This window comes from Podarcis raffonei, chromosome 3, assembly GCF_027172205.1.
Source record: "Podarcis raffonei isolate rPodRaf1 chromosome 3, rPodRaf1.pri, whole genome shotgun sequence".
Classification (NCBI taxonomy): domain Eukaryota; kingdom Metazoa; phylum Chordata; class Lepidosauria; order Squamata; family Lacertidae; genus Podarcis; species Podarcis raffonei.
In genome coordinates, this window is record NC_070604.1 from 86,664,335 (window position 1) to 86,685,363 (window position 21,029).

Consider the following 21,029-nt stretch of genomic DNA (forward strand, 5'->3'; position numbering starts at 1 on the left):
GTTCTCCGTTTCATGAAATGTGATACTGGGTTTCAGTTACATAAAATGTGATTTGCATTAAGGTTTGCTGTTTGCTGTGTGTTTCAGGGTTTCTCTGTTGAGGGTCAGGAAAACATCCAAGAGATTCTAAGCAAGCAGCTGACTCTTTGCCAGTTCCTCACAGCACTCTCTGTCGTACGAACAGGTGCTTCTCCACAAGCTCCCCCCCCCCATCTCTGTATTTCCCCTTCTGTCCCTTGTGGTTTTGGTATTAACTACCGTATTTTCCCCTCTATTACACGCAGATTTTTTCTCCTAAAAAGTAAGGGGAAATGTCTGTGCGTGTTATTGAGCGAATGTGTGGTCCCTGGAGCTGACAAGCGCGAGTGAAGGCAAAAATCAGGCAAATATCAAATCGTCCGGAGAAGGGAAGCCTTGAAAGGAGGAAGCTCTGCCTCAGGGTCTTACTGCCCACCCGCTTCTGTTTCCTTACTGTGTTTGCTCAAACGGAACAAAGAGCAGAGAAAACCCCTCCCCTCCAGGCAAGCAGAGTGGAAAGCAGCAGAGCGTCCTTCTAATTCCTCTCCGTGCGTCTGGGACTCGAAGGCAACATGCAGGTTGGGGGGGGGGGAGAGAGAGAGCTGGTTGGCTTGTGTGGGGGGGGGACTTTTGCCTTCCTTTCCTCCCTCCGGTAAAACCCCTCACCTGCATTCTTAGCCAGCTGCTTCTCTGCACACCCCTCTCCTTGTCGCTTCTATGTTTTTCCTTCCCTCTCTACTTAAAACGTGGTTCCAATCACGGATCCACATGGATCCTCAGGATCTTTGCATTGAGTCACCCCAAATTCACCATCAGATAACATAGCAATGATCTGATGCAAAAACAGGGCTGCAATGGTGCAAAAACATGGTTACAAAGCACGGATCCACATGGATCCTCAGGATCTTTGCATTGGGTCACCCCAAATTCACCATCAGATCACATAGCATGTCCATGGCTACAGCCTGCACCAAAAAAATCACGCACCCACTGTTGCCTGGGGCTGCAATGGTGCAAAAACGTGGTTACATAGCATGGATCCACATGGATCCTCAGGATCTTTGCATTGGGCTACCCCAAACTCACCGTCAAATCACATGTCTGTGGCCGCAGCATGAAGCACAAAAATGATACATCCACTGTTTCATTCAGAATTTTTTTTTCTTGTTTTCCTCCTCTAAAAACTATGTGCGTGTTATGGTCAGGTGCGTGTTATCGAGCGAAAAATACGGTATTCTAGACTCTCTTATCTCCACCCCCCACCTTGTGCAGTATTTTGTAAGAGACCAGACTCTTTGTTTTTGTAGGTGTTGGTCCTTCTCTTCCTCTTCTATAATTATGGATCACTGTTTTTAAAATAAGATTTGGAAACTCTTGGCATCTCCTCGTATTTGCAGAATATGAAATTCTCATAGCGAGGCAATGGAGAACTTTATGTTGGCCCTGGGAATTACCAGCTTACCATGGAAACGTTTTGAAGGCAGCAGGCAGAGGACTTTGCTGGAATCCCTTCTGTCCAATCTCTTCCCTTTTCGGGGAATTAGGGGAGAAGTGGTAACTGGAGGTGAAAGGGTTGAATGACTTTTGGAAATGTGATTGTTAAGTACCCAAGAGAATATCCTATGAGATTTCCACAGCATGGTCCTCCATATCATCTATGGACAAGAATGGCTGCTGTCATAAACCATGTGTGATATAGACAGTGTGGGGGACAGATTGGGGAGGCACCCATCTAGATCTTGGCTCAGCCATTATGTTCATTGTGTAGAAGGTACTGTTTTTCAGCCTAATCTCCCTCACAGGTGCATGTGAGGATAACATGCCATAACCCCACGTGCACCACCCTCAGTGCCTTGGAGGAAGGGTGGGATACAAATATGATTAATAGTAAAGTAGTGTGTGTTTCTCCTTTCTCTTTGTAAGGTGTAGCTTCAATTTGCTTTTTCTGCTCCAGGAGGGCACTTTGTCTGCAAAACCTTTGATCTGTTCACGCCATTCAGCGTTGGCCTAGTATACTTGCTCTACTGCTGCTTTGAGCGCGTGTCAATCTTCAAACCTGTGACGAGTCGCCCTGCCAATTCTGAAAGGTGAGACCTGAGCATTGTGGAAGGTGGAAGGTACCTGTCTCTTTGAACACTGCGGCTCTGATTAAATAAAAGGTTTGAAGTAGCTGCAGCTTTGCTACAAACTCTATGAGAGTTTAGGCTCTGTATCACATTCAAATTGTTTTGCTAAATATTTCCTGACACATCAAACTGCTAAATGGGAGGCAATTAAGTTTTGTAATGAGAGGATCACTTGTAATCCTTCATGCTATTATATTCGTTAATGCCTGTGCTTGAAGTTTCTTTTTGCCTCCTACCTTTTTCAAATACTTTTGGAGTAAAATTTCATCAGTCAGATAATGACCAGAAATCACTTGTATACATACCTTCTTTTCAGTGAATTTGATGCCTCTGGGGCCATAGCCAAAAGAAGCCCAGGTCACAATAAAATGTTTCTAAAGCACATTCCCACTTAATTGCAGGATTGTGGCCTAAGGTACTGCAGCTCATCTGGGGCAAGTCAATATCTCTAATTTTCTTGTCCTTAAAATAGGAATAAAACAAGATGGAACTGGGAAAGTGCTTTGCACTAGTGGAAGTAATAAAATATATGATAACCAATAAGGTTGTCATCACCTCTTGCAAAAGCAGAAAGGGTTTTCTGCAAGCTGTATTTATTTCATCTTACAGTTTGGCACAATGCATCAGAAGGTCATTATAGTTAATGAGCAAATAGTCTGTCTCACCCTGCAGGTATGTGGTGTGCCGAGGATTGAAATCTGGAATTGATGACGTGAGAGACTATCTTTTCTCGGTGAACATCAAACTCAATCAGCTACGCAACACAGACCAGGATGTAAACCTCGTTGTCCCTTTGGAAGTAATCAATGGTGACCATGATTTCCATGATTACATAATCCGATCAAATGAAAGGTGAGTTGAAGGGCAGTGAGAAGAAATTGCAGGGTTTTGTGGTACCCTTTCTGCTAGTCACTTTTCCTAAGCTGTCTGCTTCCAATAATTCTTCCTCTGCAAAGTCCACATATTGTGGATTAGTTCACAAGACAAAGTGAATGACACACTGTATAACTCGTGTCCTGTCCTTTGTTTTCAAATGCCAATTAGGCACCATTAATTGTAGATGCATGATTAATGGCACATCTAGATTTCCCACTCCTGCTTTATATATTGTAGTCTCGTGGCTTTCTCTACTCTGCAGTGATAATATAAAACTGGTATTATCAGTTGATTGTAAGAAATCTTGCCAATTTCTGTTTTTTAGTGTACCTTATTCACTTGTTGCATTTCTGTATTATCCTGACCAGTCATTATTCTCTTCTTTTTAACCTGAAAAGCAGCAATAATAATAATATAACTTACTTTCTGCACAGATAAGAATAGTCATAGGTTAACATAAACAACAACAACACAAAAAACCCAACCTCCTTTTGTGAAGGAAGAGTGAAAATATTCCTCAGTTTCCTGGCAGTACCATTGCAGCATGGCCAGTTACTGTATTGTATTGAAATTGCTCATTCTGTCTGTTGGTTATTTTTCATGCGCATTCTGATTCATAAGACCTTCAGATAACGCATTCTAAAGCTGGGACCTGCTTTCTCTTCCAGACTCTGTGCTGTTCAGATCAAAGCACTGGCCAAAATCCGTGCCTTTGTTCAAGACACGTAAGTATATTTATATTTAAAGGTGCTCTTGGGTGAGGGCCGAACTGTGATTCAGGTTTGTTGTTTGTGCTGTTTGAGATGTTACAGCCTTCATTTGGTGGTGGGGAATGGGAGAGACTTGCATGAAAGTGACTCCATTCCAGGGAATGTCATTCAAGTCAGTGAGTCAAGTTTGTGGTTTGCGGTATTCTTTTATAGATCTTCCAGGTGTAATTTCTGGGGTCTAGAGCAGCATTTCAGAAGTTTATTTGAGGGTCTTCTTCACCTTGTTTTTGTTCTTCTGGTGCATAAATCACTGTGTGAATTGAAAAGAAGAATCCATCTTTGGGGACAGATGTGTGTGTTGGGGGGGCAAGCTGAATTACCCTTTTTACTGGAAAATTCAGAAGAACCATCACAAATTCTTTTAGGACCTTGAATGAACCACGACAGGCTGACATCCGAAAGGAATGCCTCCGACTCTGGGGGGTGAGTAAAACCACAGGACAGCAAACTATAGTTTTGTAGTTCTCCTTTTTTAATGTGTATAGAAGTTTCTGTATTCTCTGTTGAAGAGGATTATCTTCCCTTAAAAAACCACAGGGCATGTTAGGAACTGTATATATTGTTTATATATAATTCTGTGTATTTAGAGAGTGATGGTTAGTAAAAGAGATTTTAAAAAATTCATTTCCCAAAGGGTGGGGTTGTCGCTAAACTAAAGATCTTCAGTGACAGAAAAATTAGTACTAAGTTAATTGTGAATGCGTGTATAACTTACTTGAGACATTCATGATGAATGCAAACTGCCTTCTATAGCACCCATATTTTAAATGTCTGTTCCTGACTTACACACCACAATAGGTCATCTTGGACAGCAAGTCTCTTTGGCCTAGAACATGATTTCTGATCATTCTACTAAGTTGCATTGACCTATTAAAGTAAATGACAAAGCTGCAGGCCATGCTTTTTACACTGAAAAATACAGTGGTCTTTGAGGTATCACAGCACATACGGTCTCAGAATGAATTCTTTCTCTCCTGGCCACCCTACTTTTTTGGGTTAGAAGTGTGCAACTAATGAAGTTCAAACTTCCATCACTTGGATTTTATTTCAAATTGATATTCCTGTGACATAAGATTTGCATAGTAAAATGAAATAAACAGATGGGTTTACACATAAAAATTTGCTTGTAAACCGTTGGTTCGTATTTGGGTTTGATGCATTGCAACAGGCAGTTGAGGCTCTTCAAGTCTGCTTCGTGATATGCAGGCTTTTAAGAAGTTGACTGCTGTTAAAAATAATTATGCTGTAATTCTGCTATCAGGATGAAATAACTGTGTCTCTTCTCATACTTCATTGCACTTGTTATAAGCTGCCTGATCGATAGCTTCATGTTAAGGGGCAGCATAGAAAAGTAATAAAACAAAATCCTCATATTTCATGAGAAGATGCCACCTATTATTACTGATCATAGCATTTTTCTACTGGAAGAAGAAAAACCTTTCTCCGTGTGTCTTTCTCTTAGTAACATGTGAATGGCTATTGGAGTAACAAGTTGTTTAAAAGAAAATAGCTGTTTAGCTGTAGACTTGTTAAATTTAATAAATCCATACCTGCTTTTAAAGAAAAGAATTCTCTCAAGTGTAGCCTATGCAACTTCAATTTTAAAAGCATTGAAAGAACTCCTGCCATTCACAATTGCCTAAAAACAAAAGCGTAGACTGAAACATAATGTATGATGAATCTTTAAGTAACAGCTCTTGCTTTTTAGTATGCATCCCATTCTATTATCTGAGAAATATCTCTTTGGCTTAAAATGTTTAGAGGCTGAGGGAGTAAATGTCATCGTGTGTGTGTGGACGAAAAGGGCATGTCATACCCTAAGTAACCAAAAAGAGCAATGCCACTTAGTACTAGCCAGCTCTTAAGAGTGCTTCAATATCCCCTTTTGTAGTCACAGTCTGATCAGTTGATTGCACTGTTAGTACATGCTTTAGGTATATTGTTCTAAATGAAGTTAGTGATTGTGAGTAGGGAATCATGGTGCAGTGCTGTTTTTGGTTAATTGGCCAAAATAGGAAGTCGTATTTTGGCATGTGTATGAGTTGCTACTCAGGATACTCCATAGGACCCTAACATAAATAAACATCGATCCTTTTAGACAAGAGCAATTTCTCCCCAAAAATAAAAAGGATCTCACTTTCAGCATTCATGGAAACTACTCTGTAGCAAATGGGTGGAAAACTTAGGGTCCTCCAGGAGTTGTTGGATTATAGCTTCTATCCTGCCTGACCAGTGACTGGGCCTGATGGGCAGTGGAGTCCAACAACCAGCTGGAGGACCACAAGTTTCTCACCCTTGCTCTAGGTGGGGCCACTGGATAAACATATACTTCATCACTCAGAGCCGAGAAGAAGAAAACTAAACAGGAACACAAGAAGCTCCCTAATGCCAACTCAGACCATTGACCCATCTAACTCACTGATTGTCTGTGGTGCATTAGGATTTCAGACAGCGTGTCTTTCCCAGCCCTTCCCAGAGCTGCTAGGAATTGAAGCTGGGGATTTCTGCATGCCAGCAGGCTCCACTATGGAGCTCAGACTCTTCAGCTGCAACCTGTCATCCCTGCATGAAAGTTGGATTGTGGGGATTTTTATGGCAACATATTTTGTCGGCTAATTATCTATTGTGCGAAAGAGTACTTTTTTCTTTTTATATTTGAAAAGGAACTGCTGCTCCCATTGTTCCTATTGAAATCAATTGCCAAAGTCTACTGGCCGTTTTGCAGGCATGTTGAAAAGCTGTAGAAGTAGTGTGTAGCAATAGTTCAAAAACAATGCGTTGGGTTCTTCCATTCATGAGAGGCAGGGAGATTGTGAGTAAAAGGACAAAAATAGCCCGAGTACAAGTTAATTTTGATCCATCAGTAGCTCAGGGAAACTCAAGCTCTTCTGTCTTTTACAAAATAAGTTAATATTTTAATGTGCATCTGCCTTGGCTTTCTTTTTGCTTCTCCATATGTCCCCTTTATTCTATGCCTGATGAACAGCAAATAATTAGAAGCAATGATGGAATAAATGTAATGTGTGAACCAAATCCTTGTTGACTCATTGGCTCTTGGGTTGCTCTAGATTCCAGACCAGGCCCGAGTTGCTCCATCCTCTTCTGACCCCAAGTCCAAGTTCTTTGAGCTAATTCAGGTGAGACTTCCAGTTGCTGTTTGTCCTGTATGCTCAGATTAAATTAATGCTCTTTATCATGAGACAGCAGAAAGCAAAGATGGGGAAAACACTCCCTGCAAGGCTTCTTGTATTGGTTGCTGTTAATAGCAAAAGGTGAAGTGTATCGTCATAAGTTTGGAGCTGGCTATTACAGAGAGGTATATCTGCTTTGGCCCTTCCCTAAACGTATGTATCTACTTATAAACTCTCTGGTTCAAACAATCAGTTTTGCAGACAGTATATTTGTGATCAGATGCAGCATTGTGCAGTTATTTTGACAACTGGCTGCTGGAGGCAGAAAATGGCACTACATCAGTAATAGTAATTTATTACTTGTATCCCTCCCACCTGAGTGGGTTGCCTTAGCCAGTCTGGGCACAGAAAAATACACGGAAACATCAGGTATTAAAAACTTCCCAATAATCTTCAAGTGTCTCTGGAAACTCGTGTAGTTGTTTATCTCTTTGACATCTGGTGGGAGGGTGTTTCACAGGGTGGGTGCCACTACCAAGAAGGCCCTCTGCCTGGTTTCCTGTAACTTCACTTCTTGCAATGAGGGAACTGCCAGAAGGCCCTCGAAGCTGGACTCAGTGTCCTGGCTGGACAGTGGTGGAGATATGCAGTATATGGAGCATGGAAACGACTTCCTTAATTCCAGTCATTCTGATAGCCTTTTTCGGGATAACAATTCCCTCTTCTTTTTTGTTTTTAGGGTGCTGACATGGAGATCTTCAGTTACAAACCAACACCTCTCAACTCAAAAACCTTGGAGAAAATCCGACCTGTGCTGGATTACAGGTGCATGGTGTCAGGAAGTGAGCAGAAGTTTCTTCTAGCACTAGGGGTAAGTGGTAATAATGAAATGTAACAATGAGTTTCAGCGGGGGGGACACACCCCCTGTGTATTTTAAGCAAGTTGGTGCTTGGTTTGCAATTTCATTCACCCATGCGTTGCTCCTGTTTATCTGCAGGAATGGTCTTGTTTTAGATCCTGGCTTAAATTGCCATGGTGGTTGTTTGGTCTGTGGATTGCCTTCGCTAGTATCTCACTGATACGTTACAAGCCAATTTCTATAGTAAGCTTTACCTTGTTTTATAAATTCACCAGCTACATGATCTTATCATGTTCTGATAACATGATTTCTTAATTTCTTCAGTGAAATCAAGTCCCTCGCTTGTGAGGGCTAAAAGAGAAGCTCGCTAAACAAGCTGAATAACTGTTTACTCATTATTTATTTAATTTGTAAACTGCTTGATTGCAAAAGACCTTAAAGTGATTTACAAAAGATAAAACTTAGAAATCTACTTTAAAACATACAAAAGTTAAAATACTAGAACGGATAAAATTTAAGCTTCTGCTGACAACGTTTTTAGATGCTTCGTTATAAACTACATTCCACTGTGGCAATCTCTCTGCTGGCCTGGTACTAACTCCAAGAGACTGTGGCCTCCTCTGCGAACTCCTTTGGTCCCTAATCTTGCTGCCTTCCTGTTTGTTTACATGCAGAAGTCTCAGATATACACTTGGGCTGGTCGCACATCAGATCGCTGGACCAAACTGGACTTGAAAACAGAATTACCACGGGACACTCTTCTGTCTGTGGAGATAGTTCATGAGCTGAAAGGAGAGGTAAGAGGCTGATTTTTCTTCAGAAGGGGCTAATTTTCTTCTGCTAGCAATTTAAAACTCATATTACAAGGGGGAAAGGCCTGACAGACTCATAACTAGGGCTTTTGGTAAGGATAGTGGCATTTAAGGTCCTTTTGTGGCTTGCTCTTCTAAGATAGGATCACTTGCACACATGCATATACTCCAGCCAAAGCTCTCCTCTCCAGAAGTGGATCTATCATTTTCTTACCAATTTACCAAGCTTGGAGAACAAATATTGCTATGGGATTGTTATTATTTTTAGTCACTAATCACAAAGTTTAGAGAAGATAATTTATTCAAGGGATAAATGATTTTCTGCAGGGGATATTTGTGAATGAAAAAATGTAAGCATTCCTGAGACTAGTGCACAAGCAGCAAACAAAATTTAACTACCAGTAATTGGAACACCAATCCTTATAAAATAAGTTAAAAATTCAGTCCAGGTAAATCAAGGCATTGACACAATTTTTCCAATCAATCAATCAATCAATCAATCAATCAATCAATCTCCTGCCCTTTCTCCCAGAGGAGCCCCAAGGTGGCAAACAAGTGATAAAGCAATAAATCATACACAAAATGATAAAAAATTGTTCAAATTAGTAAAATCAGTTTCATCTAATAAGAACAAGATAAAACAGTTCAAGAATAAAAACAATGTGCTGAAATTCTGACTTTTTATACTTAAAAAAAAGATGTGTTAGAAACAGTATGAAGTGCAAAATGAACTTCAGTGAATACGATCAACAGTAGAGTCTGAACAATATTAAAATCATAACAGAGAACAAAGCACTGTGTGTTACAACTACCGTGGGACCAAATTTCCCACTTCCATCAAGCTTGTTACAATTTATCCTAATAAAAATGCTAGTGTTTTTAATTCCATTATGCACTCTTTGACACTGTTTCGGAAAACCTAAAATAATGGAATTTTAATCTGCTTAAAGCCTAATTCACAGTTCAGGGTTCACCTAGTGAGACAGAGAAAGGGAGATTTACCTTGCTCAGCCACATACTCGCTTTGGCACAAAGCTACCTTCTCTTTGTAAGCTATTGCAATATGCTTGCTGTGCTCTTGTGTGATCTTTCCATAGCTTCTGACACAGTCCATTTGTTCAGATCCAGTCAGGCTTAGTTGAAGGAACATTTTGGGAGGTGGTTGGCTGTCGCCAGCTTTGCTGGGTTTTATGTGTGTTCAACAGTTTTCAGACATTTAGGGCGGGAGAACGTAAGAGACTTTGTAAAATAATGAACTGTTTAGAGAAAAATTGCCATCTCTGAAACACTCAAATCCAGATTCATGCTGTGGAATTGATTTAGCAATAGGATTGGGACAGCCAAAGGGTACTATTTCTTCACACGGTGCTTAAATTAAAGGATTTCCTACTGTAGGATGTGGCGCTGGCAACTTATAGAGATGGCTTTTTAAAAGGATTAAATGAGTTAGATCTTTCCGTGACAGTTAAGAATGGAATTTCCATGTTCTGCCACAATATGTGCATGCTTACTTAAAGCAGAGAACAAATGTAAGGGTGTTTTCTCCCATTACTCCCTGCTTGCGAGCTTTGCAAGGTTACCTGGTTAGCCACTGTTGGGAGTGCTGGCGTAGAAACCCCCTGATCTCCACCAGCTAAGCAGTTACTTCATTCTTTTGGAAGGTTGATTTGATCCATAGATTCCTGACTTTCCCCCACCCCCTAAGGCAGCAGGCCAGTGGGTTTTATCTGTTAACGGGTGAGCTATGAGTTCAAGATCCAGAAGTGACAGTCCCACAATCCATTGCCCTGGTTTGCTCTCCAGTTACTTCCCCACAAGCTAGTGGTGTCTTACCCAGTATTTGGGAACAATTTTAAAACATCTTAGAAGTGAATTTTAACAGTATAGACTTCAGCATGTGCAGTATCCTTTATGGAACTGTATATTTGGGGTGGGAGAACCTGGTAACAGCCCAATGCACATGTCATGATAAGCCATAGTTTGAAATAAACAATGGTTTACCAGGAATGAGCCTGGAACCAGCACTCAGTTTGTTCTTGAAGCAAACCATAAGTGGAAGCCACCTTGGCTTACTGCTCATAGTTTGTTTGGGAGAAGCAAACCAAAAGTGCTTGTGGTTGGTTTCCTGGCTCAGGGTGGAGCAAAACCAACATGGCGGAGCCGTGTGCCCTGGTTTCCTGTGAACCATAGTTTATTTCAAGCTTATCGTGACATGCAGCCAAAGAGGCATTTTTTTTAGTATAACTTCTGAAACTGTTGCGCATGCAGATGGTATTCTTTGCAACACACTCAGAATACAGCAGCACTTTGTGAGGTGCCGATTTTCCTCTCCCTAGGGAAAAGCACAGCGAAAAATTAATGCCATCCACATCCTGGATGCCCTGGTGATAAATGGTAGTGATGTCCGAGAACAACATTTCAATCAGCGGTAAGCAGAGTTCGGGAAATTATTGTGTATATAGTTTGATGGGTGCAGGGTGTGTGTGAGAGGTGGGTTCTTAACCTAGAGTCTCGGCTGTTCAACAGAATAACCCCAAATAGACACTTGAGAAATTTTGAAAGAGCAAAATTCTGAATGCGGTGTGCCTTTTTTTGATCTCCACTCAGTTAGCCAACGCAACCCTGTGGCTGAGAACACTACTCCATTAGCAGCAAGCAAGCAGATCTTAACATTTGGGAATATACTAGTACAGAAGGGATCCTTTTTCATGAGAAAAAGCCAACAGCCCTCAGATGCCATCCTAGCCACATTTTACTCATAGTTTGTCCTATTTTGGGGCTTCCCGTAGGCATCTGGTTCTTAAATGGGCCAAACTATTAAATCAGTCAATTTTTAGATTGGTTATGCTACTACCTTGAGTAGCCTCCCCATTGTATAAGACTTTAATCCATTTCTGAGGAAAGCTAAACTAAAGAAATCCTTATTTTTTGGTTGCAGAATTCAGCTAGCAGAGAAATTTGTAAAAGCCGTCTCTAAGCCTAGCCGGCCAGATATGAACCCCATCCGGTGAGTGTGGTCTTTTGGATTCTTGCTGGCTTCTGGGGCTGTAATTAAAAATACTTTGTAGGTAGTTTGTACCATGATGGATTTTCACATTAAGTTGTACGTTAGGAAGCCAGCAAGAGTGATTGTGGGAGGATGGTTTCCTATGAAAGACCATTTCAGATCAGTTTGATATGTGAAGAGCTTATCCTTGAAATAAACTGGTTTAGCTCCTTGACAGAAGAATCAGAGACCAAACGATGTGGTTCTCTTTCTGGGTCTAGTTTGTAACTTATATGAAGACAGGAGGGGAGGGCAAAGAAATCAGGGCACAAGAGAGAGCAGCACCTCAGCACCTAGGACTTGCCGATCGCATGGTCGGTGGTTCGAATCCCCGCGGCGGGGTGCACTCCCGTCGTTCGGTCCCAGCGCCTGCCAACCTAGCAGTTCGAAAGCACCCCCGGGTGCAAGTAGATAAATAGGGACCGCTTACCAGCGGGAAGGTAAACTGCGTTCCGTGTGCTGCGCTGGCTCGCCAGATGCAGCTTGTCACGCTGGCCACGTGACCCGGAAGTTTGTCACGCTGGCTCCCGGCCTATAGAGTGAGATGAGCGCACAACCCTAGAGTCTGGCAAGACTGGCCCGTATGGGCAGGGGTACCTTTACCTTTACCTAAAGCGTGGTTGTGCCTCTTCAGTTTTAATAATTTTGTTTTGGATAACGAATTTAACCTGCATAAAGCTTGCCAGTCAACAGCACCCTTTCAGAATCAAGTTTGTTGTATAGGACCTGTGTAATATTTCATTCTGTGTTTTTCTGATGCTGAAACAAAATAGCAGGGTTACACCTCCTATTTCTCAAGCGAGTTGTTCAGCTATCTAAATTCAGCAAGAAGGCTGGTGGTACTGCTGACATGAAGTGCTCAGATAAGTAGAGTTCTGTGATTAGAAGTCATGATCTTTGATAAGTTTTTTTTCTTTATTACAGTATTCTACTTCTCGATCATGAGGGCTAGAAACTTCCTTTTATAGAAAGTCTAAGATTTTTAGGAGTCTTGATGAGAGCACCTGGGGAGTAAGTTTTTTTAAAAGCAGAGTCATCAGCAGTTTTGAAGAGCTAGTAGGAACTCAACCTACAGTTAGATGTTGTGGCCAGCATATTGTTCCACTCATGGACTTTTCTCCACAGAGTGAAGGAGGTATACAGGCTAGAGGATATGGAAAAGATTTTTCTAAGGTAAGTCCTCAGAAATCCTGGATTTGCAGCCTTTATTTTGTTATTATTTGGACTTTCTCAGATGTTTTTTAAAGAGAATATTGTTAATTCTGCATTACTGGTAGGATTTATCAGCCTATCCAAAAGGAACATATGTTTATTGGCTAGCGGGAAGAAGTTAGTTAGGTTTTTTATGGCCAAGCCTCCAACACTGTGTTTTCCAGCCCTGCAGAGATCCAGCCCATTTCTCCCATGTGACATAGAAGAGGCTTGCTTGTGTGGCTGGCTGGTGGGAGAAATACTGGCTGCTTTTAAAGATCAGCACATTCATATTTTGCACAATAGAATCCATAGATGGTGCTAAAATGACCAGATTTTAAGCCTTGAATCTATCTGTAGATTCTGTAAGAGTTCTAGCTGCTTTGCCTTAGTACTTTACAAAGCTCTCAGCTGAATCTTCTAAACCATTTCTGTGTCTCTCTAATATTCAGAGTCCCTTGGTCCCCTTTTAAAAGGCGCCACAATTTTGTTCATCATGAAAAGTGTTCAGCAGGCCTCTGGTGAGTGTGAGGAGCCCCAGGCTTCCACCCAACGGTGGAGCTGCAGGGGGGAAGAACTGCCCCTTTCCCTTTGCATCCCCAAAGTTTGGAGGACACCTGGGAGTTATTTAGAGTGTTGGGTGTTCAGAGCACTCAGCAAGGAGATTGTCCCAGATGCATCTTTGATTTGGAGGCTCAGCATGAGGTTACTGGAAAACCAGTTCCCTTTGGGGGTGGGGCATGATCCTGGCAGCAATTTTTTTGTTGGCCGACAACCTTCTTATCTTGTTCATCCTCACAACACCCCTCTAAATTATGTCACAATTATACTTTTAACAGAGAGAAGAATTTGTGTTGGTAATTTGACCAGAGTGGAGTTTATGCCTGGCTAGGGATTTGAACTGCACCTCCTGGACCAAGTCCCAGGATCCAGCTGTTTGCCACATTGCTGAGACCTGTGCTTTGTGCATTTTTTGTTACTTTGGGTATGAACACCCTGTCTCCTGGTTGTTTGATGGTGTAGGTTAGAGATGAAGATCATCAAGAGCTCAGGCGGAACCCCACGGCTGTCCTACACTGGCCGTGATGACAGGCACTTTGTTCCCACAGGATTGTACATCGTTCGGACTGTCAGTGGTATGTCCTTCTCTGTTCAGGGACTCTTTGCAATGATGGTCAAAGTCAAGCTATGAAATATGCACCTCTGCTTTGGTCAAAACAATTACATGGACCATTTTTTGCTTTTAAAAAACGGAGAGAGTACATTTCTCTATTTGGTTAGTTGCCTCTCCCATTCTATCTTGGATCCTGATTCTCCTAGTAGTAGTCCCAAAACATCTGGAGGGCCGAGTTTGCCTATGCCTGATTTAGATATTCGGGCCCAAGTCATTTGGGGCTTTGTATGTCAACATGATCACCTTGACCTTGCCTTGGAAGCACAATGGCAACCAGTGCAGGTCTTTTAAGAATTGGTGTGCTATGTGCTTAGCCCGCAGAGCCCACCAGCACTCTGGCCACTGCATTCTGCACCACTTGCAGCTTCTGAACCATCTCTTAAGGACAGCCTCACATGCAATACTCTACAGTAGTCCAGTTACTCTTCTCTTTTTAATCTGATCTCGTTTTCTCCCCCACAGATCCGTGGACCATGGCAGTTAGCAAAAATTCTAATAGGAAATTTTTCTACAACAAGACAACACATAAATCAACGTATGAACTGCCTCAAGAATCTGTTGCACCATTTCAGTGAGTATCATCCAGAAAATACTGCCAGTTTATCTAGAAGCAACGAGGGGGATCATACCAGCACATGTTGCTTTTGTAGTGCATAGATCTCTCTCCAGCATCATTAAACTGTGTGGTGTTGACCTGTAAATTGTCCACAGAAGTTACCACCGCAAGCTTTGCTCTATTGTCTAAGGAAACATTGGGAGGGTTCTGGACCATGATTTACAATTCATTGTACTCTTAATAGTTGGCTTCAGGAGGTGGCAAGGTAACCCAGCATGTATTAGACTGCATGCCACAGTTGGTATACTTGGCTGGGTCTGGAGTCTGTGTCAGGAATAGGTCTCCCTGAAAGCTTTTGATCTTCTAAATACCACAGAATTACAGTGGCCTGAAACTGCTTGATGTATCATAGTTTTCCCCAGACAACTCTGGGGATCTTTGAAAGGATGCTAAGATTTCTTGGTTTGATCTTGGGCCCCTTAATAGAACTACAGCTTAAACTTTGTAATATGGAAAGACTCTCACTTTAAAGGCTTTGAGATACAGGAAAGAAGCTGACGAGGAGACTTAAGAAAAGGCAGCACTGCACTAAGGCTTTTGAGGAAGTGGTGAACCATACATACCTGCACTTAATTCAAAACATACTCCTTGAGTATCTGTCACCAAAAGCAGAGATGTATGGCTCACCTATGCTTCTGTTCTATGTCCTGTCAGGTTTTGAATTCTGGGACCTCACAGCAGTCAGACAGAAGCAAGAATGAAATAACCCTTGCTTACTCCAGAATCCTTGAATCTGCTGTAGCTGTCTTTTTCTCATTGGCATTCTTTTTTTTTATTATTACTTTTTTTAAAAAAAAATATTTATTAAAGTTTCCAATTTTTTATACAAACAAAAAACAAAGAGATTTAAAAAAAACATATAGTTCATAAAACATACTTTTCAATAACAAATTTCTCTGACCTCCTCATACCTCCCCTTCTTGTATTCCTTTTCAGATTATTTGTTCAGCAAATCCTTAACTTAAAGCATTACAGCTTATAATATCACCTTATTTTCTATCCAAACCCTTTTTTTCATCCATATTCCTTTATATCATTACAGCTAGAAACCACTCAATTTCAATCCAACATCATTCAGCATTCCATAATTTTACAATATTTCTGTAAATAGTCCTTAAATTTTTTCCAATCTTCTTCTGCCGACTCTTCTCCCTGGTCACGGATTCTGCTCGTCATTTCTGCCAATCCCATACAGTCAATCAGTTTCATCTGCCATTCTTCCAGAGTGGGTAGATCTTGCGTCTTCCAATACTTTGCGATGAGTATTCTTGCTGCTGTTGTAGCATACATGAAAAAAGTTCTGTCCTTCTTTGGCACCACTTGGCCGGCTATACCCAAGAGAAAGGCCTCTGGTTTCTTCAAGAAGGTATATTTAAATACCTTTTTCAATTCATTATATATCGTTTCCCAGAAAGCCTTAATCCTGGGGCATGTCCACCAAAGGTGAAAGAATGTACCTTCGTTTTCCTTACATTTCCAACATTTATTGTCGGGCAAATCGTTTTCCTTACATTTCCAACATTTATTGTCGGGTAGATTTTTGCAAGCTTGACTGGGGTCATGTACCACCTGTATATCATTTTCATAATATTCTCTCTTAAGGCATTACATGCCGTAAATTTAATCCCGGTGGTCCACAACTGTTCCCAGTCAGCAAACATAATATTGTGTCCAACGTCTTGTGCCCATTTAATCATTACAGATTTAACCGTCTCATCCTGGGTGTTCCATTTCAGCAGCAAGTTATACATTCTTGACAAAGTCTTAGTTTTGGATTCTAACAATTCTGTTTCCAATTTAGATTTTTCCACCTGGAAACCAACTTTCTTATCCAAATTGTAAACCTCCATTATCTGATAATAATGAAGCCAATCTCGCACTTTATCTTTCAATTTCTCAAAACTCTGCAATTTCAGTCTGTCCCCTTCTTGTTCCAAAATTTCCCAGTATTTTGGCCATTTGGCCTCCATGTTAAGTTTTTTCTGAGCCTTAGCCTCCATTGGTGACAACCACCTTGGAGTTTTATTTTCCAATAAATCCTTATATCTAATCCAAACATTAAACAATGCTCTCCTGACAATATGGTTTTTGAAAGCTTTGTGTGCTTTAATCTTGTCGTACCACAAATATGCATGCCACCCAAATACATTGTTAAAACCTTCTAGATCCAAAATGTCTGTATTCTCAAGAAGCAGCCAGTCTTTCAACCAGCAGAATGCTGCTGATTCATAATAGAGTTTGAAGTCTGGCAGGGCAAATCCACCTCTTTCCTTTACATCAGTTAATATCTTAAATTTTATTCTAGGCTTCTTGCCCTGCCAGACAAATTTAGAAATGTCTTTCTGCCACTTCTTGAAACAGTCCATTTTGTCCAAAATTTGCAGTGTTTGAAACAGAAACAACATTCTAGGCAATACATTCATCTTTATAGCTGCAATTCGACCCAACAAGGAAAGCTTCAAATTTGACCAAATTTCTAAATCTTTTTTCACTTCAGCCCAACATTTTTCATAATTATCTTTAAACATATTCCCATTTTTAGCTGTCATGTTAATCCCCAGGTATTTCGCTTTCTTAACCACAGTCAGTCCTGTTTCATTCTGAAACTTCTCTCTTTCAATCGGTGTTAAATTTTTCTCAAGAACCTTAGTTTTTAACTTATTCAATTTGAACCCTGCAACCTGACCAAATTCTTGAATTAATTCTAAAACTCTTTTAGTACTAGATTCTGGCTCCTGTAGTGTCAAAACTAGATCATCTGCAAATGCTCTCAATTTGAACTGTTTAGCTCCGACCTGTATACCTTTAACCATCCGGTCCCTTCTAATCATATTCAGCAAAACCTCTAGGACCGATATAAAGAGCAAAGGGGAAATTGGGCATCCCTGTCGTGTCCCTTTTTCTATCTTGAATTGATCTGTAACCACATTATTTACGATTAATTTAGCCGTTTGTTCTGAAAAAAATATGGAACGCTTCACGAATTTGCGTGTCATCCTTGCGCAGGGGCCATGCTAATCTTCTCTGTATCGTTCCAATTTTAGTATATGTGCTGCCGAACCGAGCACCTTCTCATTGGCATTCTTGTCTTCCACCTTCAGCCATTAGATGGTTACAAATTCTGCGCATTCCTTCAGCCATGCTTCCGCTTTCTTCTGTTCTGTTTGCTTTTGTTTTGTTTTGTGGGTGTTTTTTGTATAAAATGTAGAGCCCTCTTACTTTGAAGTTCTTTAATCTCTAGCTCTTTCATACTGCTTTTCTCTGTCTTTAAGGCTCTCCTTATTACTTTTACCAAGGCTTCAGGTGTTTGGATGGCTTTCTGTCTAAGCCATTATATGCAGTTGCTAGTGAACCCCAAACCTTTCCCACTTCCTGCGGCACATGCAGAGAACTTGGAAAAGAGGAGTATCTGCTTTGCAGCTGAGTTTCTGCAGGATGGGCAAGAAGCATGAGACCTGTGGGTATAGGGCAGTATACAAATTTACAAACAAACAAACAAACAAACAAACAAACAAACAAACAAGGTGTCTTCTGCAGAAGCATAGCAGGAAAGGACAGAAATTAGCAACCCCCCAAGTCCTTTCTCCTGTGAACTCAGCTTGCACAAGAATGCTCACCAGAGGGCCAAAATGTCTGTCCATCTCTCTTCCTTCTACCCGTTTGCTGCTCTGCATCTTTGTGATTCTTTCCCCCACCCCCAAAACACACACACACACACACACTTCTAAAAGCTTATTTCTTCTCTCGTTTTCTGGAATAAGTTTTCACCTTTACTCATCTTAGTATAGCAGCCCCCTTCGGTGCCCTGCCTGCCCCCTTAGTGTCCCATCTCGTTGATGTAAGCCTGCTATTTCAGCCCTCCATAAACTGTACCCCCCATTCATAAAGGAGGCTATATTCCTGCCCACAGGATTAGAAGTCCTTAGTTGTAAAGCTGAATCTATGATGTGTACTACATATAACACAGAAGAATTGTCACTTATCCAAACTGGGTTAGCAGAAGTGCTTACAGCTTTTTAAACATGGACTATGTAGACAATGGAGGGACGCGGGTGGTGCTGTGGGTTAAACCACAGAGCCTAGGACTTGCCGATCAGAAGGTTGGCGGTTCAAATCCCCGCGACGGGGTCAGGTCCCGTTGCTCGGTCCCTGCTCCTGCCAACCTAGCAGTTTGAAAGCGCGTCAAAGTGCAAGTAGATAAATAGGTACCACTCTGGCGGGAAGGTAAACGACGTTCTGGTTCGCCAGAAGCGGCTTCGTCATGCTGGCCACATGACCCGGAAGCTGTACGCCGGCTCCCTCAGCCAATAAAGCGAGATGAGCGCCGCAACCCCAGAGTCAGCCACGACTGGACCTAATGGTCAGGGGTCCCTTTACCTTTTCCTATGTAGACAATGAGAGGCTCATTCTCAGGAGTTCTGTTTATCCTAAGAAAAAGCCAGCCTCGTTCTCAGGCCTGACCGTGTCTGACCCCTGGGAACTCCTGCTGAGTCGCTTCTAGTTTTCCACCTCTCTTGCACTGAATAGTTTTAGAGAAACTGTGGGAGCCCTTTGAACTTCTTTTTGTCAAATGCTAAGCAGCCAGTAAGCAGCATCTTACTTTCTTTCAGAAACTCAGGAATTCTTTCCTTTCCCTTCCTCATATTGCATATTTTCTGCAGAAAGCATAACTTTGGCTCTGAAAACAGTGGGAAGGAAGAGGCTTACATGTGACTTTGATAATGGATGTTTTGCATTATCATTTGTGAACTCTAATACGGTTGTAATTAGGCACTGATATATTTTCTTGTCACAATGCTAATATCAGAACAGTGCAACTAAATAGGCTGTGAATATTAAATGCCAGTAATTGTTGGACTCGAAGGCCGCTTTGTCTCCGGCAATTAGCTACTTGCTTTTTCTCCAGTATGACAACACTGTTAAACAAGGAGGAGAACCTGAGCTCAGGCAGGAATAGAGACCTGATCAATGAGGCTGCTCCAAGAGGATTTTTTAAAAAGATCAGAATGTACAAAACTTATTTATCTAAAATGTCAAGTTTTGCTGAGCAGTCAGAGTTGCTGCAGCTCCTGCGGTTTCCATTCTGGTTGCTGGACTCTTCAGAAGTCTCCTGTAAGTTCTTTTATAGATTCTGCTAAGGGTACTTCATTTTCCTCACCTCCTCAGAAGTCTAAATTTTTTTTGGCTCTGTGTGTGTTGGGTTCCCCCGCTTTCAGACACCAAAGGCATTGATTTCCCCCTTCTAGTCAGTGCTTTGACTTGAGGCAAAAATAAGGCTGTTTCTGTTAAGACAACCTTTTGTACACCTGGCTGTGGTGTCTGTGTCTGCAGTCTGCAAGTCCTTTAATTGGTGGGTCCTGCAGAAATTATCGATTAGGCTTTCTCTTAAGGCATCAGAGTAGAGGGAGCAAACAGGGGTTTTTTTTGGCCACATGACCGGCAGACAGGCTTTTGATACTTGGGGGCTGCATGTTCAGCTTGAGATTCATATTCCCACTTGAGAGCTGGCAAAAGATCCCTCCTCTCTCTTGTGCTGATTCTGCTGTAATGCGAACATCATCAGCACAGACAAAACACGTAAATGTGGCCATTTTACACCTGAAGTACCTTATCAGCCGTATCTATTCCGTGGAAGCTGAAGGTTAGACTTTGTGGGGTGTTTGAAGGTGGAATTCAGTGTTGTGCTCCTCCCATCATTTTGTCTGTGCAAGCATTCCAGTTTTCTGGGTAGAAAGACCCGCTCTCTGCTCCCCTTTTGTGCTGTTCAGGGGGGATTCCTCCTGACACTCCCCTCAAGCCAATTTAGGGGGCATGTAGCGGGAGGAGAGGGAAGCCCAATTGCACAAGCGGCCAAGATTGGCCGAAGATGTCAATATCAGGCTTCTAATAGGACTTCCAGAAGTGAAGGAAGTTACTGACCACACCTGTGGCTACTACTCATCATTCTGTTGTGCCCCCCCACGTAAAAAAAAAAACCCAAACACCCTACCCATCCCTTCTTTGGCACTGGACCCTCTGGCCAGGCAGGCTCAAGAGATGGGACTTCACCACCAGTTCCTCAGAATGGTTCTTGCCGTTGAAGGTGAAGCAAACTCTTCTATACTGGGCTTACTTTATGTATGGTCTCACACATAAACGCACACACATAGGGAGGGAGGAAAGAGCTACAGTTCAGATGAACAGTTATTTTGCTGCTTTCTTCCTTTTTCTTCACCCATACTTAACCCTCAGTTGTAGCAAAGGCACAAATGAATCATGCTTGGAGACCCAAATATAGGAAATTTTGCAAAAGAATGTAACAGCTAGAAGTTATGTGCTAATTTGTATAAAGCTGTGCACAGCATTTGAGCTCTTTTGCTATGCGGTCAGTCTGAAAAATCCCTGGAGATTATTCAGTACATAATCTGGG

General features: G+C 41.7%; 1 protein-coding gene and 1 non-coding gene across 2 annotated transcripts in view; one reads left to right on the plus strand and one right to left on the minus strand.

Annotated features, from left to right (window-relative positions):
* Positions 1 to 21,029, plus strand: part of CMTR1 (cap methyltransferase 1) — a 36,158-nt gene that overhangs the window by 13,070 nt on the left and 2,059 nt on the right. The window contains exons 11-23 of the mRNA XM_053382914.1: positions 88 to 184; positions 1,973 to 2,105; positions 2,817 to 2,996; positions 3,689 to 3,745; positions 4,156 to 4,213; positions 6,859 to 6,927; positions 7,661 to 7,792; positions 8,456 to 8,578; positions 10,930 to 11,021; positions 11,532 to 11,600; positions 12,765 to 12,812; positions 13,854 to 13,966; positions 14,467 to 14,575. Coding sequence (XP_053238889.1) covers positions 88 to 184; positions 1,973 to 2,105; positions 2,817 to 2,996; positions 3,689 to 3,745; positions 4,156 to 4,213; positions 6,859 to 6,927; positions 7,661 to 7,792; positions 8,456 to 8,578; positions 10,930 to 11,021; positions 11,532 to 11,600; positions 12,765 to 12,812; positions 13,854 to 13,966; positions 14,467 to 14,575 — 1,280 coding nt within the window. The remainder of the gene's footprint in view (positions 1 to 87; positions 185 to 1,972; positions 2,106 to 2,816; positions 2,997 to 3,688; positions 3,746 to 4,155; positions 4,214 to 6,858; positions 6,928 to 7,660; positions 7,793 to 8,455; positions 8,579 to 10,929; positions 11,022 to 11,531; positions 11,601 to 12,764; positions 12,813 to 13,853; positions 13,967 to 14,466; positions 14,576 to 21,029) is intronic.
* On the minus strand, positions 17,582 to 17,688 carry LOC128411668 (U6 spliceosomal RNA). The gene has a single exon (XR_008329876.1). It is a non-coding gene; the product is annotated as a U6 spliceosomal RNA (small nuclear RNA).